The sequence below is a fragment of the Eschrichtius robustus genome, chromosome 11, assembly GCF_028021215.1.
Source record: "Eschrichtius robustus isolate mEscRob2 chromosome 11, mEscRob2.pri, whole genome shotgun sequence".
Classification (NCBI taxonomy): Eukaryota; Metazoa; Chordata; class Mammalia; order Artiodactyla; family Eschrichtiidae; genus Eschrichtius; species Eschrichtius robustus.
In genome coordinates, this window is record NC_090834.1 from 80,985,810 (window position 1) to 81,007,134 (window position 21,325).

At 35.5% G+C, this 21,325-nt stretch overlaps 1 protein-coding gene and 1 non-coding gene across 2 annotated transcripts in view; both read left to right on the forward strand.

Annotated features, from left to right (window-relative positions):
• LUZP2 (leucine zipper protein 2) overlaps nucleotides 1-21,325 on the forward strand; it is a 228,118-nt gene that overhangs the window by 151,373 nt on the left and 55,420 nt on the right. The window contains exon 5 of the mRNA XM_068555794.1: nucleotides 15,957-16,031. Coding sequence (XP_068411895.1) covers nucleotides 15,957-16,031 — 75 coding nt within the window. The remainder of the gene's footprint in view (nucleotides 1-15,956; nucleotides 16,032-21,325) is intronic.
• Nucleotides 1,288-1,401, forward strand: LOC137772725 (small nucleolar RNA SNORA15). Its single transcript, XR_011075530.1, has one exon. It is a non-coding gene; the product is annotated as a small nucleolar RNA SNORA15 (small nucleolar RNA).

Consider the following 21,325-nt stretch of genomic DNA (forward strand, 5'->3'; position numbering starts at 1 on the left):
CCCTGTGATCCTCCATGGAACACAGAAGTATAGGCAGTCTTGTTAGAAGCTGTTGAAAGACTGCTTCTCATTTCCCTCTGTACCTTGCAGGAGGCTGCGATGGAGTAACTTCCTGTCTTCCTAATGCCAGTGAGGCATGGAACTTTCCATATCACACCACTCCCCCTTCTTTGGGTAAAACTGTAAGCTATAACACTGCTTTCCTGTAGTTTAGAGTTGAATCACAGTGGCAGAGAGAACCACCACCTGTGTTGTCTGTCACGTGGCACCCCATGTTTGAGGTCATCCACTGATACTAGAGATGTGGATTGCCAATGCCACGCTGATCTTCCTTATGCTTTAAGTATGCGTAATAAACTGTCCAAATTGATTTTGGCTCATGTCTCTTTCCTGGCTGAATCTATGAGAGTGTGGCAAGTCTCTTAGGAGCTGTCACAGTGCTGCTGCTTAGAGACTACGTGACTGCTTGACACCTGTCAAGCAGAAAATTCCCAGGGCCCTGCCCCAGCATTGAGAGTAGAGTCACATTTATTGGTTCATATCCGTACCATATCAATCATTTTATATTTTGAATATCACAACTGGTGAAAGTACTAGAAAGGAAAATATAGCATCTCACAAGACAATATAAAAAAGATGCTAAAATTATGTTTGCAATTCAGAAATGGATCTTGGTGAGAATTAGCATTTCAACTGTAATCTAAGGGGTGAGTAATAACTGACCGGGGAAACAAAGTAGTGGGAAATTTTCCATGATTCCAGGCAAAAAGAACAGGTACACGTGATGACCCTGAGGTGTACAAGAATATGCTTCATTCAGTAAACTATAAAGAAGGCCAGTGAGACGTTACATAATCCATTAGGTCAAGGTATCTCTTCTCTTCTGACAGCCTAGTAAAATACATGCTATTCTACTAGTAAAGTTGGAGTTCCTGAGACACTGCATAGAATGCCAATATGATTTTGTTGTCTCACTATGTGGAAGACACATTGATAGCTTTAGTGGTGAATACAGAAATGTTTAAGAAGCCCTTTAGACTGTGAGCTTCATAAAGTTAGAGATGTTGCCTTGTGTTGTATTTGTAACTGATCTCATATCAGAGCACAGAAAATAATATCTGGTAAATGAAAATGTAAGAAAGGGAAGGAAGGAAGGAATGAAGTTGGGGAGGAAAGGAGGAAGGGTGAGAAGTCCTCTACTTAGAGGGGTATAAAGATTATAAAATGTCTGGGATTGAGATCTACAGCAAATATCTATTGGAAGATTGAATGGGCGAGGAGAAAGATATGATGAAGAATTTACATTACTGAAACATAATAAAAAATGATTTCCCTTTAAAATGGCTATGATGGTATGCTAAGTTTCTTCATAGTATGCCATTATTAAAAGGGAATACAAATTTTAAAAAATAAAATGAATTAATTATAATCTGAAATAATTAACCTGACAATAATATAAATTCCAAATTAATAGCATACATTTGTGATGTACTTCACACCAGCCTCCCTGAAGAATTCCTATTTGTTGACTTGTTCAGGGCAATTTTAATAAAGAAGATGGACACATTCTAGACTAGTCCCATGTCCAGGGGTATAGGGCAGTAGTATTATTGGCCTAGCTTGGGTGGGGTGAATTGTCTAGTCAAACAAAAATAACAACCTCTAAAGATAGTATAGGCACAAACCACAAAGCCTCAAACTGAGTATGAAGGAATTTGAATTTTATTGTAAAGGCAATAAAGAAAAACTAAAGTTGGTTTGTTCTTTTTTTTTTTTTTTTTTTGATCAAGGAAAGCAGGCTAAAAGAAAGTTTAAAAAAAATCAAATATGGTGGAGTATGCTGGATGACTTTTTGTAGGAAAGACCAGAGAAAAGTAGAGTCTAAAGGCAGAGAACATGATGAGACAGTTGCAGCCATCTAGTAAAGAATGGAAATGAGACAATACCCTCAGTATCATAATAAAAACAGCAGAGAGGGAACAAATAGAATTTATGACTCACTGGACATAGGCAGAAAACTAGTTTTGAGATTGAGGCAGAGATAAAATGTGTGAGACTCACAAGAATGATCCCCTAAAGGTATCTACATCCTAATTCCCAGAACCTGTGAATATGTTCTCTTATATGGCAAATGAGAATTAGTAGAGGTGTATAAATTAAGGATCTTGACATGGAAAGATTATCCTGGATTATCTGAGTGGTTTCAATGTAATTACAGAAGTCTTTATAAAAAGGAGTCAGGAGAGTCAGAGTCAGAGAAAGTGATTGTCATTGAAAGTAGGAGTTGATGTGTCCACAAGCCAAGGAATACAGGAAGCCTCTAGAAGCTGGGAAGACAAGGAATAGACTTTCCCCTAGGGTTTCCACAAGAAATCAGGCTTGTCAACAACTTGACTTTGGCCTAGTGAGATTTAGTTTGGATTTCTGACCTCCAAAACTGTAAATTTGTGCTAAGCTACAAAGCTTGTGCTGATTAGGTACAGCGGAAACTAATAGGAAACCAGTGCAACTTGCCATAGACAATAACATAAAGAAAGAGAAGGTTGTGACTTTCCTTTTATACAGGCTGATTTTGAGGAATCAGAAGCACATGATGATTTGACACATATTTCAAGGAACTTAAAAAATGGTATGGAAAGCCATGGGCATAGGACTGTTTGATGAGTCATAGGTGTAATAGGATCTAGGCTTTTCATAAACTCTCAACTTCAGGTAGAGACAAGAGGAAGAAGAAGCAGAATATAAAGCAGAGAAGTATCAAGCAAAAGATGAACAGAGTTGGAATAAGTGGAAGATGATTCAAGTTTTTCAAGAGGTCAAAGTGGGCAATTTTCTAGAAGAGGAGATAGTCAACTATTACAGATAATACAGAAGGGTCTGGGACAGTGAGGACTGTGGTAAGCCAGAGGTGTCTCAGTCCTTGAAGAACCTTTGGTTTAATGTGCTTGCCCATTTGTGGAATAAAAAAATATGTTTTAGAATATAAATACAAAACATTTTACTGAGAGTAATAGTAATATTCTACAGGATTAAAAATAAAAATAAGAAAGTTGTTTCTTGGGAGCTAAGTGGCATTACAAGGACAGAGCAAGGTAAAGAGGAAGTTAAAACTGTGCCATGGACTAAAATTGTCTATCTTGCAGGTGTACCATAGGGCCTGTGTTGTTAAATTAGGTTTTAAATTGTTAGAGCAAAAGCAGCCCAGTCCAGTATGTTTGGAGTCAGACAGTTTGGTGCTAAAACTTCATTCTAGTTCTTTGTTTATTCTATTTCCTCTTTTGTGAAATGTGGGTAATACTATTTATGTCTTACGGTTAATGATAAAATTTGGGAGGTAATGTGTGGGAATGGACATGCATCTGCCACGATGTAGTAATTATAAAAAGATATTTTTACTAGGTGATAACAAAGAAAGAGAGAATAAGAAGAAAAAACATAGACTAATATTAGATAAGAGAATATATGTGAATACAAAAAATACCCATAAATATAGTAAAAAAAACCCCAAATATTTTCTACTTATTCTCATTTCACAATTATTTGAGGTGTCTATTAATTTCTGTGGTTAATCAGCAAGCTATCTGTGTAGTTTCAAGGGCTATCTCTCATCCAGGATTTCAACTGATACAAGTATACATTGAGTTGATGATATCTGCCTAACAAAGGCACAGTTCAGATAACCTTCATTTCTTCTCAGTCTCTTTCAAATTGATAATTACATAGTATAATATCATCTGGGTCCATCACTCCTAGCAGTTATCATCTCCTAAAAAAATTAGTATATACAAAGACAAAATAGATTCATAGTAACATAGGAAAGGTTTTTACCTTTATGAAATCAATAAATTCCACAGTAAAGAAAAATGAGATCCTTCTAGATCATATCTCAAAGCAGTGTATTCAATCCAGGTTTACATAGATCACAGAAATTCCTCAATGAACATTATGAAAGGAAGCATCTGACATCCTTCTTTCATGAAGGCAAATGTTTTTATTTTTAATGACAGCCATGGTGAATAAAACTTCCAGATATGTTTCACCATGTTTTAGAACTTCTAGATATGTAGTTTAGAGTTTAGGACTTGTTAGTTAAGATCTAAAAAGCTAAATGGAGTATCAAGAAAGTAGCTAGAAAGTCTTATCATGCTTCCCAAGACTAATATAAGAAACAAAAATCTATAAGAAGATATTTGGGCATTAAAGATGATTTGTCTATGGCAAATGTCTAATCAGTGATAGAAAATAGTGAATGGGTGGAAAATCACTCCTCTCTGCCTCCATCTTTTCCTCTATCTTTCTTTGATACCAATTCTATATGCATAATACTAGTTCCATTGTATATTTAAGACGTTATTTTTTAGTAATATGAATGGCATAGTGAGTTATCTGTGAAATTCATCTGGCATAAAAGTAAATTTTAAAGGACTCGTTTTCTGCTGAACGCTTCATTTCTTCAGCATTATCCTCAGGCCTGCATTCAAATTTCTGAGGATGCAACCTGTCAACTTTGTTGATTCACATCAAAGTTTCTTTGGAATATCTCTGCCCACAAATAAAGGATACTGATAAAATTTGCTAACTGTTGAAAACAACATGTTCATGGTTCAATAACCCACAAAAAGGCTGAATGAATTCCAAAAGGTTTTTGAAATAATAATTTCTGAGTGAAAGATAAAACATGAGATTATAAAATTTTAAAGCAATTTGAGAAAAAACATAGATTACTAATATTTAACAGGTGTCTTTCCACTTACTGAAATCTTTAATGTAATAGTACCATAATTTTACATATGTTGAATTACACCCCTACCAATTTGAAAAGATATTTAGGAATCAAATTTAAGAAAGGAGTAACACAAAATGTATGTAGAATATTAAAAATGGCTCATTTTGTAAAAGTTAGGAAATATAATCAGATGTTATTTTGTCTACTCTAGTACATTAACTGGAAAGCACCCAAGGAATCATAAATTCCATCATCTTGAAAAGACATTAAAAGTAGTCTACTCCAAAATTCTTATTTTATTTACAGGGAATCTGAGATCAAACAGTTAGTGGCAAAGGTTACGCAACAACTCTGACTCAGAGATCATTAATCTCTCATGAAGTAATTTTTTAGAGAGTTTTAGTGATTAGCCAAAATATTATGGTTAAGTTTTCTAGTGAAGGAAATGGCATTTTATTGTGGTTTTAATTGCTTTGCTTGATAATTAATGATGTTGAACATGTTCTCATAAGCTTATTTGTCATTTGTATATCAACTTATTCAATTCTTTGACCCTTTGTAAAAAATTGGCTGTTCATACTCTTATAATTGAGTTTGTTTCATTTATATACCTTGGATTCAGTTTCTCTGTCTGATATATATTTTGCAAATACTTTCTCTCAGTTATGACTTGAGTTTTTATTCTCTTAACAGTCCGTCTGTATTGAAGAGCAAAATGTTTAAATTGATAAAGTCTAATTCATCAATTTTTTCTTTTATGTTTGGATTTTTTTAGTCTTATCTAAGAAAATTTTGCCTATCTCAAGGTCATAAAAATTATCTTCCAGAAGTTCTATACTTTTATCTTTTACATTTAGGTTATGATTCATTTTAAATTAGCACTTGTGAATGGTGTAAATAAAAGGTCAAGCTTGGGACTTCCCTGGAGGTCCAGTGGTTAAGACTCTGCCCTTCCAACGCAGGGAGCACGGGTTCCATACCTGGTCGGGGAACTGGGATTCGGCATGCTGTGCGGTGCTGCCAAAAAGAAAAAAAAAAAAGAAATTAGCACAACATTGTAAATCAACTATACTTGAGTAAAATAAATTTTAAAAAAAAGGTCAAGTTTGATTTTACACACACATATACATAATCTTCAATTCCTTTATCACCATTTATTGAAGTTATTATTTTTTACACATTGAATTATTTACATTTTTATCTTTTTCAAAAGTCAAATGACTATGTATGTTTTCAATTGACTATATTTGTATGAGTAGATTTCTGGATTCTCTTATAATTTATTTCAGTATACGTCTATTTTTGTGCTAATGCTACACTGTCCTTATTAATGTAGCTTCAGAGTTAGTCTTGAAATCAGACAGCGTTAAGTCCTACACTCCAGTGTTTTTTAAAATATTATTTTAGATACAAGTTTTAGGGACAGTTTAGTAAATTTATAGGAAAAAAAAAGAAATCCTACCGGAATGCTAACCTGGTTTGCATTTTATCTATAGATTAATATGGGGAGAACAGGTATCATAAGAATATTGAATATTTCAGTTCAACAGGATTTAATGCTTCAATACATAGACATGGTATATCTTTCCACTAATTTAGAATTTCTGCCATTTCTGCCAGTAATGTTGCGTAATTTACAACATACAGGTTTTTCACATCTTTCATTAAATTTTTCTAATAATTTTAAATGTTTTTTTCCATTTTTTTTCACACTCTTCTTCCATTATTCCAATACACATGTTAGTGTTTTTAACATTGTTCTAAAGATCTCTGAGGCCCCCGCCATTCATGTTTTTTCAAGCTTTTTTTTCCCTTACAGCTTTTCAGAATGAATAATTTCTGTTGATATCATTTCATATTTAGTAGCTCTTTCTTCTCTCATCTGCATTTTTTTGATAAGTCTATCCAGTGAAATTTTTCTTTCTAGAATTTCCATTTGGTTCTTTTTTTTAAAATTTATTTTATTTATTTTTGGCTGCATTGGGCCTTCGTTGCTGCACGTGGGCTTTCTCTAGTTGCAGCGAGCGGGGCTACTCTTCGTTGTGGTGTGCGGGCTTCTCATTGCAGTGGCTTCTCTTGTTGTGGAGCACGGGCTCTAGGTGCGCAGCCTTCAGTAGTTGTGGCTCACGGGCTCTAGAGTGGAGGCTCAGTAGCTGTGACGCACGGGCTTAGTTGCTCCCGGCATGTGGGATCTTCCCGGACCAGGGCTTGAACCCATGTTCCCTGCATCGGCAGGCGGATTCTTAACCACTGCGCCACCAGGGAAGCCCTGGTTCTTTTTCATAATACAGTTTTTCTGCTAAAATTACCTATCTCGTCACTAATTAAGAACATGTTACCTTTAATTTTTTGATAGTATTTTTAATAGCTGCCTTACAATATTATATCCAACATATGAGCCATCTAGATATTGGCTACCATTGTCTGTCTACTCTTTTAACTTCAGGTCATACATTTCATTTCTTTGCATACCGGTAAGATTTTATTTTGTGCTAGACACTGTCACTTATATATTACAGAGATTCTGGATTTTATCTTCAGAAGAAGATAATTAATTTTTGTCCAATAATACAGTTAAACACTGATATTTACCTTGATGTAGAGTTGACTTTATATTTTGTCAGTGCAGATATGTGAAAAGTCCATGATAAAGCTTAAGCTTCTCTCACTTGACTGAGCTAAATCTCCAAAAATCTTCCCCTAGCCCCATGTCCCAGAATCGTATCTAGGTTTTGATTTAGACTTTCTTAAGGCAAGCTTAAAAGTGGACTTTATACTAGGGCAAGACTCAGCAAACTTTTTCTGTAAATTATCACACAGTAAATATTTTAGTCTTTGCAAACTTATATGGTCTCTATCGCAACTACTCAATTCCACCAAGGTAGAACAAAAACAACAAGACAATACATAAATAAATAAAGGTGGCTGTGTTCCAATAAAATTCTATTTATGAAAACAGGCAGGGACTTCCCTGGTGGCCTAGTGGTTAAGAATCTGCCTGCCAATGCAGGGGACACAGGTTCAAGTCCTGGTCCGGGAAGACCCCACATGCTGCAGAGCAACTAAGCCCATGAGCCACAACTACTGAGCCTGTGCTCTAGAGCCTGCAAGCCACAACTACCGAGCCTGCGTGCCATAACTACTGAAGCCTGCATGCCTAGAGCCCGTGCTCCCCAACAAGAGAAGCCACCGCAGTGAGAAGCCTGTGCACCGCAACGAAGAGAAGCCCCCGCTTGACGCAACTAGAGAAAGCCTATGCGCAGCAGCAAAGACCCAACCCAGCCAAAAAAATAATTAATTAATTAATTAATTTAAAAAAAAAACATGCACATGTTAAAAAAAAAAAAGGCAGTAGGCCAGATTTGGAATTTGGGCTGTAGTTTGCCAACCACTGCTCTTATGCAAGGCTATTAACCTAAAGGCTGTCGCTTTGATGCCTGTGGTGTTGATAACGTTTGTGAATGTCTGTAGAATGCTAGCATCCTTTTGCAGTGCTCAACCTCTAGGGTTTCTGTTCTGCTGTGAGTCATATAACAGTTTCTTTGTGATTAGCCTTGTGTAATGTATTGCTTTGTGTATGTGCAGTCCAACTCTCAGCCAAGGACTTGCAGGAACATCTCCCAACAACCTGACTTTTGGAGGCCCTGCCCTGCTCACCTCACTTTTCTCTGCTGCTCTGCCCCATATACCCCAGCCATTTAATCTGCCGCAAACTCTGATCTCTGTCTCCACAGTTCAGTCCAACTACAGTGATCTGCTTGGACCACAGCCCTTTGCACTTAGGTCAGGAAATTGTCCTCAGGTAGAAAGCTGGAGTAGTCATGAGTCTTACCTAGTGAGGTTCCAATATTTCAAGGTTCACAGCTGGGCATGATTAGCTCATAATTGTTTACGAGAGGAGGACTAGTCCAAAACCAGTTACTGTGTCATGTCAAGAATCTTGAATCTTTTTATTCTTAAATAACAAAAATATAAATATCTAACAATAATTTAATTAATAAAAATGAATTTTATTTACTCACAATAACCAAAAATACAAATTCATTTGACTTAAGGTGTGGTTTGATTGTGAAGTTTTCTAAGTCACCAGATCCTATCCTATCTATTTTATATGCTTTGCTTTCGTCTATAGGACAAGTTTAACCTCATGTTGTCCTCTTTTATTTTATAAATAATGCCGATTCGAGCCTAGACGTAAACATCCTCATACTATACTACCAAGAAAAAGAGAATATACTTTTTATTCACTCGGATGAAGAGAGGCAGCTTTCATTGCAAGAAGCCACCAGTAAATATCTTCTTGTCTCTGACCTGACATTAATTAGATGTCCAAACCCAATATAATCGTTTGACTAGGGAGTTGATATAGAGCAATTACTTTAAGAAACTGCATCCTCATCTCTGGTACTGAGTGTTGAGATAATGTCTCCTAAAATAATATGGCTGAGAAAGAGTGTGAAGCAGTCACCTCCAAAGTCTAGGCATTTTTGAGGGGAGAAAGGGAATCGATATCGAGAACATAATAAAAAATTATTTGCGATAAGTTTTCTTTAGTGACCATAATCACTACAATGCATGTACACATACACATAATGGCAATAAGATACTTATAAGAATTTAACTTTGAGAAAAAAATATGTATATCTGCTCTTATTTCCCAATGAAAAGCCTTGCTGAACTTTATAATTTTTACATATTAACATTGACTTTTAATAGCACTTATAACCAGACGTTATGTAAGTTATTCCTGTGCAATTTGAGATCTTTGTTCCTTTTACATATATTAGTCATTCAATTCCAAGTCTCTCAGAATTATAACCAAGTTATTAATGTTGAAATGAACAGGTGCTGCATCAAACAATCCGATGACCAAATATAATCTTGGTGCTACAACTTTATACTTTTATGGGAGTGAGTAGAAGCAGGAAGGAGTTTTTGACTTTCTGCCTCCTTAACTCAGTGGTAAAGTGGAACGTAGAGATGACGGTGGTGGTGTTTTGTTCTGTGTTATATCTCTTGAGTATTATCCACAGCTTCTAGGTTAGTGCTGCCGATCAGGGAGCACGTGCTTCATAAATACTAATAGATGCATTGAATCATGCACTTAAGAAAAGCAATCCTATTATTATCCTTTCACCAAATACCTAGTACACCCTACTGAGTATTTGAAAACATCTCTGTTATGAACTTATTATCCTCATTGGATGAATAATCTTAAACACCCAAAATTCCACCAATCTTCTAAGTGGTCTCCAAACATTTCTAACCATAAAGCATATTAATAAATTTTAAGCACATATCATTCGATATATGTATATGTATTGGTAATAAATTATATACACTCACATCTTTAGTGGTTAGGAGGACCAGCTTTGGATCCAAACTGCCTAGGTTTGAGTTCCAGATCTGTCATTCCCCAGCTGTGTGACCTTGAGCAAGATATTTGATAAATCTGTGTCTCAGCTTCCTCATTTAAAAAGGATGAAAGACATACTATGAACCAAATAGAGTTGTTATGAGGAATATATATATATCTCACAAGTTTAGGCTGTTGTTGTTATCTTTTATTATCATCTTATTATTTTACTTCTATATTATGTACATTATAAACATAAACAAAATGAAAGGAAAGCAGTGGTGAAACTTAAAAAATATGTAAAAATAAGTTCTGATATTTTTATATTAGAACAACCACGGAATATTTTAGAATAAAAATGTAGACTACAGAGTGTTTTATAATGCCACCTATTTTACATTTTTAAAATCTAAATTAAAATTTAGAATTTCTAATGTTTTCTTCCCACACTCCAATGGACTTCTCTTGTACTCACTATCCCTATTTCTGCAAAATTTGCTGCAACAAGCTTGATTGAGGGTTCTTATTGGTACCAAAATGTACAGCAAGTATCATCTTATTAATAACAAAGTAGCAAACATATTGTTAGAAAACTTGTAAAGATTTCTGACCTTGTTTTGCTGATGCCACCTAAAAGCTTATTGTAATGTTGGCTGTTACTTCCAGGCCCCTCAATGACCCCCCTCCTAATCTAGTTCTCTACTGAGTTATATCCTCAACAAATGAGTCACGGTAGTCTTGTAAGATTGCTTATTATAACTCCGTAGTGGCTAAAACACTAGGAGATGGCTCTGTTCTGAATTCCGTATTCAGGGTCTGTATAAACACTTCCCTGATCTGGCCCTAGCTGGGACCATGTCCAGGTTAGTCTTTCCAAGCAAGAAGCCCATGCCAGAGAAGAGTGTGGCTTGACATCATTATGCTGATACCCCTGTGGTGCTTCTTCTTCCTATGTTTTATCAGAAGATTAAAGAGCTGAGACCTTAATTAGCATTCAGAAGTCTGTACTGTCCCTCATCTCTTCTCAATTTAACCCAATATAGTCAGGGATTTAATTCTTTTAATGTTGTTGACTCATTATGTCTAAGGCATTGCTAATTGGTAAGACTCAATGGTGACAAAAAAAAAAAGTTTAATTTCTTTATCTTGGCATCTAAGCTATTTATCAGCCAATTGTATTTCAATCAATCTTATAGAGTGTGTGAGAAAGAGAAGAATTATTGTGCATATCCTAAGAGGAAAGTCAATATTTTTCTTTTTTTAAAATTTATTTTATTCAAGTATAGTTCATTTACAATATCATGTTAATTTCTGCTGTACAGCAAAGTGATTCAGTTATACATATATATATATATACATTATTTTTCATATTCTTTTCCATTATGGTTTATCACAGGATATTGACAATAGTTCCCTGTGCTATACAGTAGGACCTTGTTGTTTATCTATTCTCTATGTAATAATTTGCATCTGCTAACTCTAAACTCCCAATCCATCCCTCCCCCCATCCATCTTCCCCCTTGGCAACCACGAATCTGTTTGCTATGTCATAGTCTGTTTCTGTTTCGTAGATAAGTTCATCTGTGTCATGTTTTAGACTCCACATATAAGTGATATCATATGGCGTTTGTCTTTCTCTTTCTGGGAAAGCCAATATTTTGACTTGCTCCTACTGCTTTCTGTGTCTCGGTGGAAAAACACACACACACACACACACACACACACACACACATCAGTGTAGCCTAGGTGTTATACTTAGTTTAAAATGAACTGTGATTTTGTGCCACATTTTCTTGGCTCCTGAAAAACAAATTGATTCTCCAAGTTGAATTATAAAATCCGTTTGTTATAATTTTATATTAGAACCTGTTGCTTGGAAAAACCCTGCCCCATGTGTGTCTCTGGTGTGTTTACTCTCTTTGGTGATGACAGTTTTGGAGCCAACAATTTTTTTTTTTTTTTTTAATACCTGGCTGCCAGAAGTCTTGGAACAAATTTGCAGCACAGTCAAGACAAATGGATAGAACTTCATGACCCCATCATCAGTGCCTTCTTCTTCTGTCGCTACCCATAATCTACCTTCACATCCCATTCACAAGACATATATGCTTTCCGTAGATCTCATGTGTTTAATTTATGTTTAATATTCTAATACATTTAGTGTTAAACTCGTTTCAGGTCCTTTTTAGGTATAAATATTTTCATATTCTACAAATCTCGGGGAAATTCACCAGAAAATTAGAAAGAAGATACCTGGATATTCTCACCTAGAGGGAAGGAAGTGGAAAAGGATTAAGATAATCCCTGTCCCAGTGAGTTTTCAGAAATATTGAATTACACACCTAATGTATAAATAATGAATTAGAGCCTTGCAGATGTATGCATTTGCCAAAATTTTGTAAAATGGTTCATTAAAATTTCAGATAAAATTTAACTGTCTATATTATGTCCTTTCTGTTTGCTTCATGCTACGACTATACATTTAGGTTTCTTAGGAAAAAAAGACAGTTTTTGCATTAAATACAGCATTGATTTCATCCTTCATAATCTAGCCCAATTTAAGGTGGATCCTTGAGAAAAAGAGCAAGGAAGAGCAGCTCCAGAATTGATAGACCGGACGGCAGAGCCAAGCCAGGCTCCAGTGTTTTGTGGTCTATAAAAACTTGGAGCTGTGGAGCTTCACAATTTTTTGAGTAAATTAAAAATTATTATATGGACTCTAGCCTCTCATGTTATAAATCTCAAATGAGAAAATATACTTACATAAAGATTAAATGTTATGTTTTTTTGGTGTTATTCTTATTAGGAAGAATACTCTGACTTCTCAGGCCTCCTCTGTTCTCTATTGCAGCTTACACACGCTCTCAGCTTAGCAGTTAGAGTCTCATATGGTGATTTTCACTTTACATGCTTGCTGCCTCATGTGTATTTTCAACCTATGTACACAGATGATGTTTCCTTCTTAGTCTGAACAAAACTAATCACTTTATAGATACTTATTCAAAGACTGGATGTGAGTGAAAGCTACTCTAGATTCACGACTACCTCCCCAGAACTAACCCTACCCTTTTTTTTCATGGGAATTAAATTGACAAAGCACATAAATGACTTAAAACAGACAAAATTCACAATCTGGTAAACTCTCCTGTCTTTCATAGGTTTTCTGATGCTTTAAAACCCACAGACCTGTTTTTATTTTCTATAATTATATAAATACGATATATGATTTAATCCAATGGCTGATCCTTTCAAAACTAAGACCAAAGTATGATAATATGAGTCCAAATCTGCAATTCCTGTGATTGCTTTTCATACTGTTTTTGTAACCTTTTGTATCCCAAGATCTCTTGGCTAGATTTTAGAGCTCATTCCAAGTTCAATGAGTTCTTAGAAGAGGTAAATACTTGAAATCCTGGGAACTAATGGCAATGAGCTTTCAAAGGCATATTTGCTATTTCTGTTGGAATTCATTCAACCTGTCCTGATACAGGCTTTCTGGGTGGCTGCACACCCTGAAGTCATCTTTTAGTGGGAGTCCCTTGGTGTGGATGACAGGATTTAGGCTGAAACCCACACAAGGAGGGAGAGGGATGGAGGCAGGAGGACTTGTAACTATGCAGACCCCGCCCTCTGGACTGCGGATAATGAATGACAGCATCTTGAGGAGAGAGGCTGCCCACCTAAAGGACCCTGAGGATGAAGATATCATGAGGTGCTTTGTGGGGGTAGAAAGGTGTTCAAGACATAGGCGATTTCGGGGCAGCACTAACTCCCTTCCAGCGGGTGACCGAGAATGTTGATTGGCACTGAGGCTGGTGCTGGCACTCTTGCCCTCTTCCCACACGAGTTCCCAGGAGCTTGCCTACAGCCACCAGGGGCGTGGGGATGGCCACTATCCCACTAAGGCCCACGCGCTGCCCCTCCCTGTCTTCCCTAACTCCTGTCCTCGGCCTAGAAGCTGGGGACAGACAGAAGGACCACTCTTCTTCCTTCTTTTGGGCCTCAGTCCTATGGACAGAAGCTGGCTCTGGCAGGGCCTTCAGTAGCAGGGATTGTCACAAGGGAAGTCTTGAGTGCTCTGTGGTTGAGGAATGCAGCTGGACCCGGGGCAGCCGCAATGCAGGGCCAGCAGAGTGGCCCAAGCCCGGGCCAGGAATGCGAGACTGAGGCCTATGGTCCTGAAGCCCTCCTGATGTGCGGGCAGGTGGCCAGAAAGACAGAGACAGACAGGCCAAGGGGGGCCCACAGTTCAGAGCTTATGAGTGTTCAGAGCACTTGGAGGTGCCCTCAAATTGGAAACAACCCTCTTCATCAGTCCTCTCTCTCTCTCTCCCTCATTCAGAATGATTTTATTTTTAAACATTATTGTGTATTTAGAAGTGCACATATATATTTCATGTACATGATTAGGTTACTGTTTAAGGGCAACAATTGCCTACTGGAAAATTATTGTCCACAAGAGTCAAGTGTGGAAAGTAGCACAGATCGATTTAGGGGATGAAAACTATGCATGGACACAAAGAATGGATATAGGTTTTCATAATCAAGAAAAATATCCTCACCTTCTCCTCCTGCCTAGGTGCTTACCATAAGGCAAAAAAAAAAAAAAAAAAAAAAAAAAGGTTATTCAAGGACAGTGGTGCAGGGTGCTATTTTCCAGACCGTGAGGGAGAGAAGGGAAGAGCAAAAGACAAGTAGGCACTTTGGTGGTTGGCTACAGCCTTGCTACAAACCCACAGCATTGTAACACCCAGGATGGAGATCCAGAGTGGGAACATCCTGGTCACTGCAGAAGTGATGGGCCCCCTCTGCTGACTCCTCCCAGGCGAACTCAATCCCCTTGCCTCACAAGACCATCAGAAAGAGCCTCTGTTCCTTCCAGATTGAAATTCTTTTCATCGGCTAAATGTAGGAGACTGGCAAAAGCCAGAGGTGTAGAGAGGCTCTGAGGCATGAGGGGAGGCCGCCCCTTCTGCAGATCCTGTGTGAGCCTGCAGAGCATCTCTTTGTCAGTATATAAGTGTAGTATATACAGTAGCTAGGCATTGGTGGAGGCAGGACTTTAAAACACATCTTCCAAATCTGAGGCTCTTTTCTTTAGCAGTACAGTTGTGACATTTGCAAAGATACAGAGATACGGTGGGATAGAGTTATACTGGTTTAAAAATAAAAATAGAAAAAGAGTGAATACTATTGTATTAGGCTTCTCAGGGTGCCTTAACAAAATACAACAGAATGGGTGGCTTAAATAACAGAATCTATTTGCTCATGGTTCTGGGATCAAGGTGCTGGCAGATTCAGTTTCTAGTGAGAGCTCTTTCTGGCTTGCAGATGGTGACTTCTCACTGTATCTTCCCTCTGTGTGAGGGTGGAGAGAGGTCTCTGGTGTCTCTTCCTCTTCTTATAAGGACACCAATTCTGTGGGATCAGGACCTCACCTTTATGACCTCATTGAACCTTAATTACCTCCCTAAAGGCCTTATCCCCAAATACAGTTACATGGTGTGTGGGAGAGGTGTAGAGCTTCAACACATGAGTTTTAGTGGGGGACAAAATTTAGTCCATAGCAACTAGAAACATGACTGATGGATTTATACCACAAATATTTTCTGGGACATGAGCTGGAACTTTGCAACTAGACATTTTGACCCAGTGAAACATTTAGTGTATATTCATCCAGAACAACATTTTCTGCAGCTTAACCAAATGAGCATGTAATAGAGTATTTTTAACCTGCATTCTAAATGAATTTCACAAGGTTTTTGTTTTTGTTTTTGTTTTTCTAATTCTTTGGCAATGAATGACAGATACTTAAAGTGGAGCGGAAAGGTTGTAGAATTTACTAAAAAGATTTACCTCTCTTTCATTTTACAGGCCCAACAGCTTACTGATCTGGAACGAAAATTAGCTGTGGCGAAAAATGAACTGGAGAAAGCAGCTCTTGACCGGGTAAGTTGACATCCATGAGCCATCAGACTTTAGTTGCAGCAGACGAAGCTAGATGTACTCATTGCTACTCTTGATTTATCAGTGCAATTCCAGATGCTGTGCATGTAATATGGTCATAGAATTCATGAGCGTTTGATACTTTCTTTGGAACCCAATTCTTTTCTTGTTTTTGCTGCTATTGTGAATCTACTCAAGGTTGAGGCTTTGTGATTGCATGGCTTTATTTTTCACCTTACTGGTACACTTGCTCTATAATACAGTGAATAAACGTACTTTAAAGCATCAACAAAGATGTCATGTATTAACTTTGTATGAATGAGTTGTAAAGCAAATGGAAGTAGTCATTGACACTTTTTATTTTGGAAATCTTAAAGTTCTGGAAGAAAAGGCATAAAAAGAAGAAAGTAGCTCTCTTAAGCAACTCTGTTTATACAAAGATAATGCAAGAGTGGCTGACATTCCATCTTTATAACAGCTTTATTGAAATAAAGTTCACATGCCATAAAAGTCACACTTTTAAAGTTCACAAAGTTGTACTATCATCAATATTAATTCCAAAAGGTTTTCTTTGCCTCTTTCTACCTCATTTCATCTGCTTCATTTTATTTTTGTTAATGCCTCATTGTGTTACAATTGTACATGCTCAGAATAAACCACAACTCCCATCTGATGCCTACCTTTGCCTATCAATGCTCTTCATATGAGACATGCATGGAGAATAAAGAGTTGGTATATGGAAAGGGAAATATAATGTGGAGGAAGGAATTAGTCATAAAATTTAGAATTATGGTTCTGCTGCTTTATAGTTACAGTATTTGGCAAAAATTCTTAATGCCTCCTTTCATTTTGAAATCAACTATATAAAACTGTGGGAAGTAAATATTCCTTTTTTCTTTAGTTCACTCAGAACAAAAGGGTAAAATGATTTTAAAATTATTTCTTTGTTCACTCAACAACCATTTATTGAATCCAATGTAGTTTTCTCTAATTCCTAGAACATTTATCTAGAAAATATTAATACAGAAAACTCTAAATCTGAAAATGAAATCATAGTATTTCAGACTTGAGAATACGAACAACACCCACATCGCTCTCAATCAGACACGTGAAAAGTCTATGATGTAGCAACAGGGCCAATCCAAGAGTAATCTGCGTTTTAACAAACATTCAATCCATCTCCTGCCTGAGATTAATTCTTGATTAGATTGGAGTTAGCCATCATTCTGTCTAACAATGGAAAAATAAACCTTCTCTATATATCATCTGGAGAATTTTTGGTTCATTTATACACAATATTTGGCGTGTAATAAAAATATTTCTAGACATGTAGAGAGAGATATTGGAATAAGAAAATAAGTACTCAAAAATTTAACAACTATTATATACATATCTACATATATATGCGTAATATTTCTATGGGCATGTATATAGCATTACATATATTACAATAGAAGAAATATAAAACAGGTAAAAAGACAAAATTTTTCACTAGACTTGGAATCTATAAAAAAATCAACTAGCTATTCTAGAATTAGAACAATATAATTCATGTAATTAAGAATTTAACTCATGTGTTTAATAGCAGAATGGATGATTGGACATAGTAGAACTGAAAACTAGTGAAATGAAAGGAAAATTAATATCAAATACCTATACTAATGTATAGAAAGTACAAATAAATGGAAAGTAAGCAGAAAAAGGATAAGAAATGCATAAGACAATTTCAAAATTTCTAAATTATATAATTGTTGTGCCAGAAGAAGTGACAAACAGAGCAATATTCGTAGACATAATGGCTAAGTATTTTCAATAACTTTGAAAGATATCAACCACAGATTCAAAAATATAAATAATGCACAATCAGATTAAACACAAAGATAACCCACTTCATAGTCAAATTGTTGGATATAAAAAGATGAGCTAAAATAGAAAGTGAATAGTAAAATGGTAGATATCAACTTAAGTATGTTAGTAATTAAATTTTTAAATGGTTAACATATTCCAAGTACAAGGCTAAAATTATAAGACTACACTAAACAAAAACTTTATGATTCATACAAAAGACACCTTTAAATATAAAGAAACAAAAGATCTACAAGTAGGAGAATAGGGAAAAAAAGATGAACTCTGTATACAGTAATACAAAGAAAGCTTGTGTATCAACGTGAACATCATTAAAAGTAGACCTGAAGTAAAGACTTTTTAGTGATAAGAAGAGAGTATCATATGGATCAGTCCAGGAGAAGAATACTGCAATCCTAAATCAGTATGCATACAGCAATATTTCTTTAAAATGTATATAAATGTTTAAAAGTACACTTAAGACCCATATATTTTTTCATTATCTGCTATCTTTCAATAGTTTATTTAAAAAGAAATACTTAACCTCACCAGAAAAGTGGAAATGTGAATAAAAACAATGAGATAGCATCTCAACACTATCAAATTGATAAAAATTTAAAAGTCTGGTGATACCAAATTCTGATACATTAGTAATGGGAGTGTAATTATTAAAATCAGTTTTTAAAAGTGTGTACCTTAGAATTTTCACTTATCCATATGTACTTGGAAACGTGCATAAGGACATTAAATACACCAGAGTTTGTATTAGTAATAAAAGGAAATAATTTAAATATTTGCTCTTAAAATTAATATATATACTCCATATATTTTCTATACTCATGTTTTCAAATGGTAATCAAAATTTAATATTAATAAATATAAAGATACCTGTATCAATATTGATATATCGATAACATACAGTGTGGAATGAAAAAAGTCAGAATTATTATGTACAGTATTTAACAATTGTTCAAATACAGGAAACATATTTTGTTTTGATTACATATCATAAATAAAGTAGAAAGATACTCATATCAAATTCATGGACGCAATCGCCTTTGGGGAAAGATGGAGTGAAATAACACTAGGGATGCTTACAGATATATCCACTGTTTCTCAAATGTTCTATCCTTTTAAAGCTGTATAGACACAGTCTTTAATTTACACATACACATATGTATATTTCATGCATTATATACATACATTGTATCACATATGTTTTGTATATATACATTAGTTACATGTAATAAATGTGTACATGCATATTAAAATATCCATATGCATATATTATCATATAAATGTATTTAATATAATTATGTAAGTATTATATATAACATAGATAATTAAAATGATGCTTTTTAACATTTAATTCAGGTTGCTATTTACCTGATATTTGTTATGTCTTTCTCTATATGCCCCTATATTTTTCAAAATAAGCAGTTTTAAAAAAAGGAGAGGTTCCGTCTGCTGTCAAGGGCTTTCCATTTTTGTGATCAAAACTTAGCAATCGTTTTATTTGGAATAATAAGCAAGTAAGATGATCACATTCATAACTTATTTTGCAATAATATCTGTATACATTTAGCAACTTTGTAAAGAAAGGAGGTTGCCTTCTAATCACCACTTAGAACCTACAGAATAGAAGAGATGGAACATTTAAGGTGGATTCATTTTGGAGGTCTCGTTGCCTCCTTCTCACTATGCAGTGGTTGTGAAAGACCACAACTTCCTTAAGACTTGGATCTCACATAGGCATTTTCTTCATTTATATGCGGCCAAAACCTCTTCATAGCTAGCATAGGTAACATTTCAAACAGGATATCTAGAAAGTGTTGCAGTAGGGGAACCGTAAGCACATTTTGTGAATTATAAATATTTTCCTTCTTAAGATTTACATCTTTGGGATAAATATGGCTTTTGAATGAATAAGATATTTTAACAACTTCGCTCCTTTGTGATTGTCTCATTTTATATTTATCCAAGTAATTAATATAATATTTAAGAATTTTAGGGAAACCTGCCTGCTTTTTTGTAGACTAGGTCAAATATAATTCATCTTACCAAGATTCCACTTTATGAGATTTCTTTAATTTATAAAAGAAGTTTATACCAATTAGTTTTTAAAAAGGAAACGAGTCTTTATAGAATTGGTAGAATCAGACAATCAGAGGTATGTATAATCCTGAAGTTCAACTAGATCATGTTTTTATTTTTCCTTTCTTTGCTATCCCTGTTTTAAGTTCTAGAAAGATGTTGAATTTCCAAGATTCTGAGGCAGGCTCTCCCACTCTGAGTTTTTAACAACTGTGACGGTTGGAATGTTCTTCCTTACATTAAATATTTTCCCTTACTTAACTTCAAATAATCCATTTAGTCAGTGAATGACTATATGGGTTTGAAATGCTTTTTGTGTGACCACTGTGAGCCAGGTGCTATGAGAAACAGGAAACACTTATGATACACAATCTTGGGTCCCACATCTCTCACAATTCTGTTGGGCACCAAAAATTAGGAAATAACTATACATTGAACCAGGAGTTCAGAGAAACACAAAGAGTGAGTATGTGTATTTTAAGTACATGTGAGTTATAAAAACTGGTTTTGTCACATGACGTTTCATGGGCAAATTGTAGTTTGTCCTGAGTCACAGAACTTGAAGATAATGTAGTTTTTTCTCCTTTGTCTTATCCATCCTATGCCTTCCTCCTCCCCACTTCTACCAAGAGCTCTATGTGCTTAGCCCTCACAATGCCAGACTGGATTCAGGATGAGAGATTATATGTTGTAGTGTTTAAACAAAGGTCCCCACAGTCTGTCTGTGTTCAGATCATAACTCTGTCACTGAATGACCATATTCAAATCACTCAAACTCCATACTTCACTGTAAAATGGAATAATAATAAAAATTCACTTTATAAGGGTGATGAGAAAATGATACTCATCAAAAAAAGTAAAGTACTGAGAATTCTTGGCATGTGAAAAACACTCAGTAAGCATAGTAATTATTATTATTAGTGAATGAGATCATAGAGAGACTGCTTCTCTGTGATAATTTTTCTCTTTAACCTTCAGGATCTTGTCACTCCTTTTGCTACAGTGAACTATAAAAGCATTGCATGTTACTGGAGGTTGATTTCAACAAATCTCATGTAAGGTATGTTTGAGGCTCGTAAACTGCAATCATAAAGTCAGGTAGAAATGCTAGCTCACTTCAAAATGGATAAAAACTACAGTTTAATGAAATTGCTCTTCACCTCTCCCCATCATTTTTATATGAGACTTTAATTCTCTTCAGGTGTCTAGCTCCAAAGAATGTTATATCTGGGCTTCAAATAGCCTTAAATACTTAATAAATATTATGAAAACAATATCTTCACACTCTAACTTGGTTCTCATTTCATATTTCTCGTGAAAGAAGTCTCGGTTTACTCTCCCAATAAAAGCAATAATAA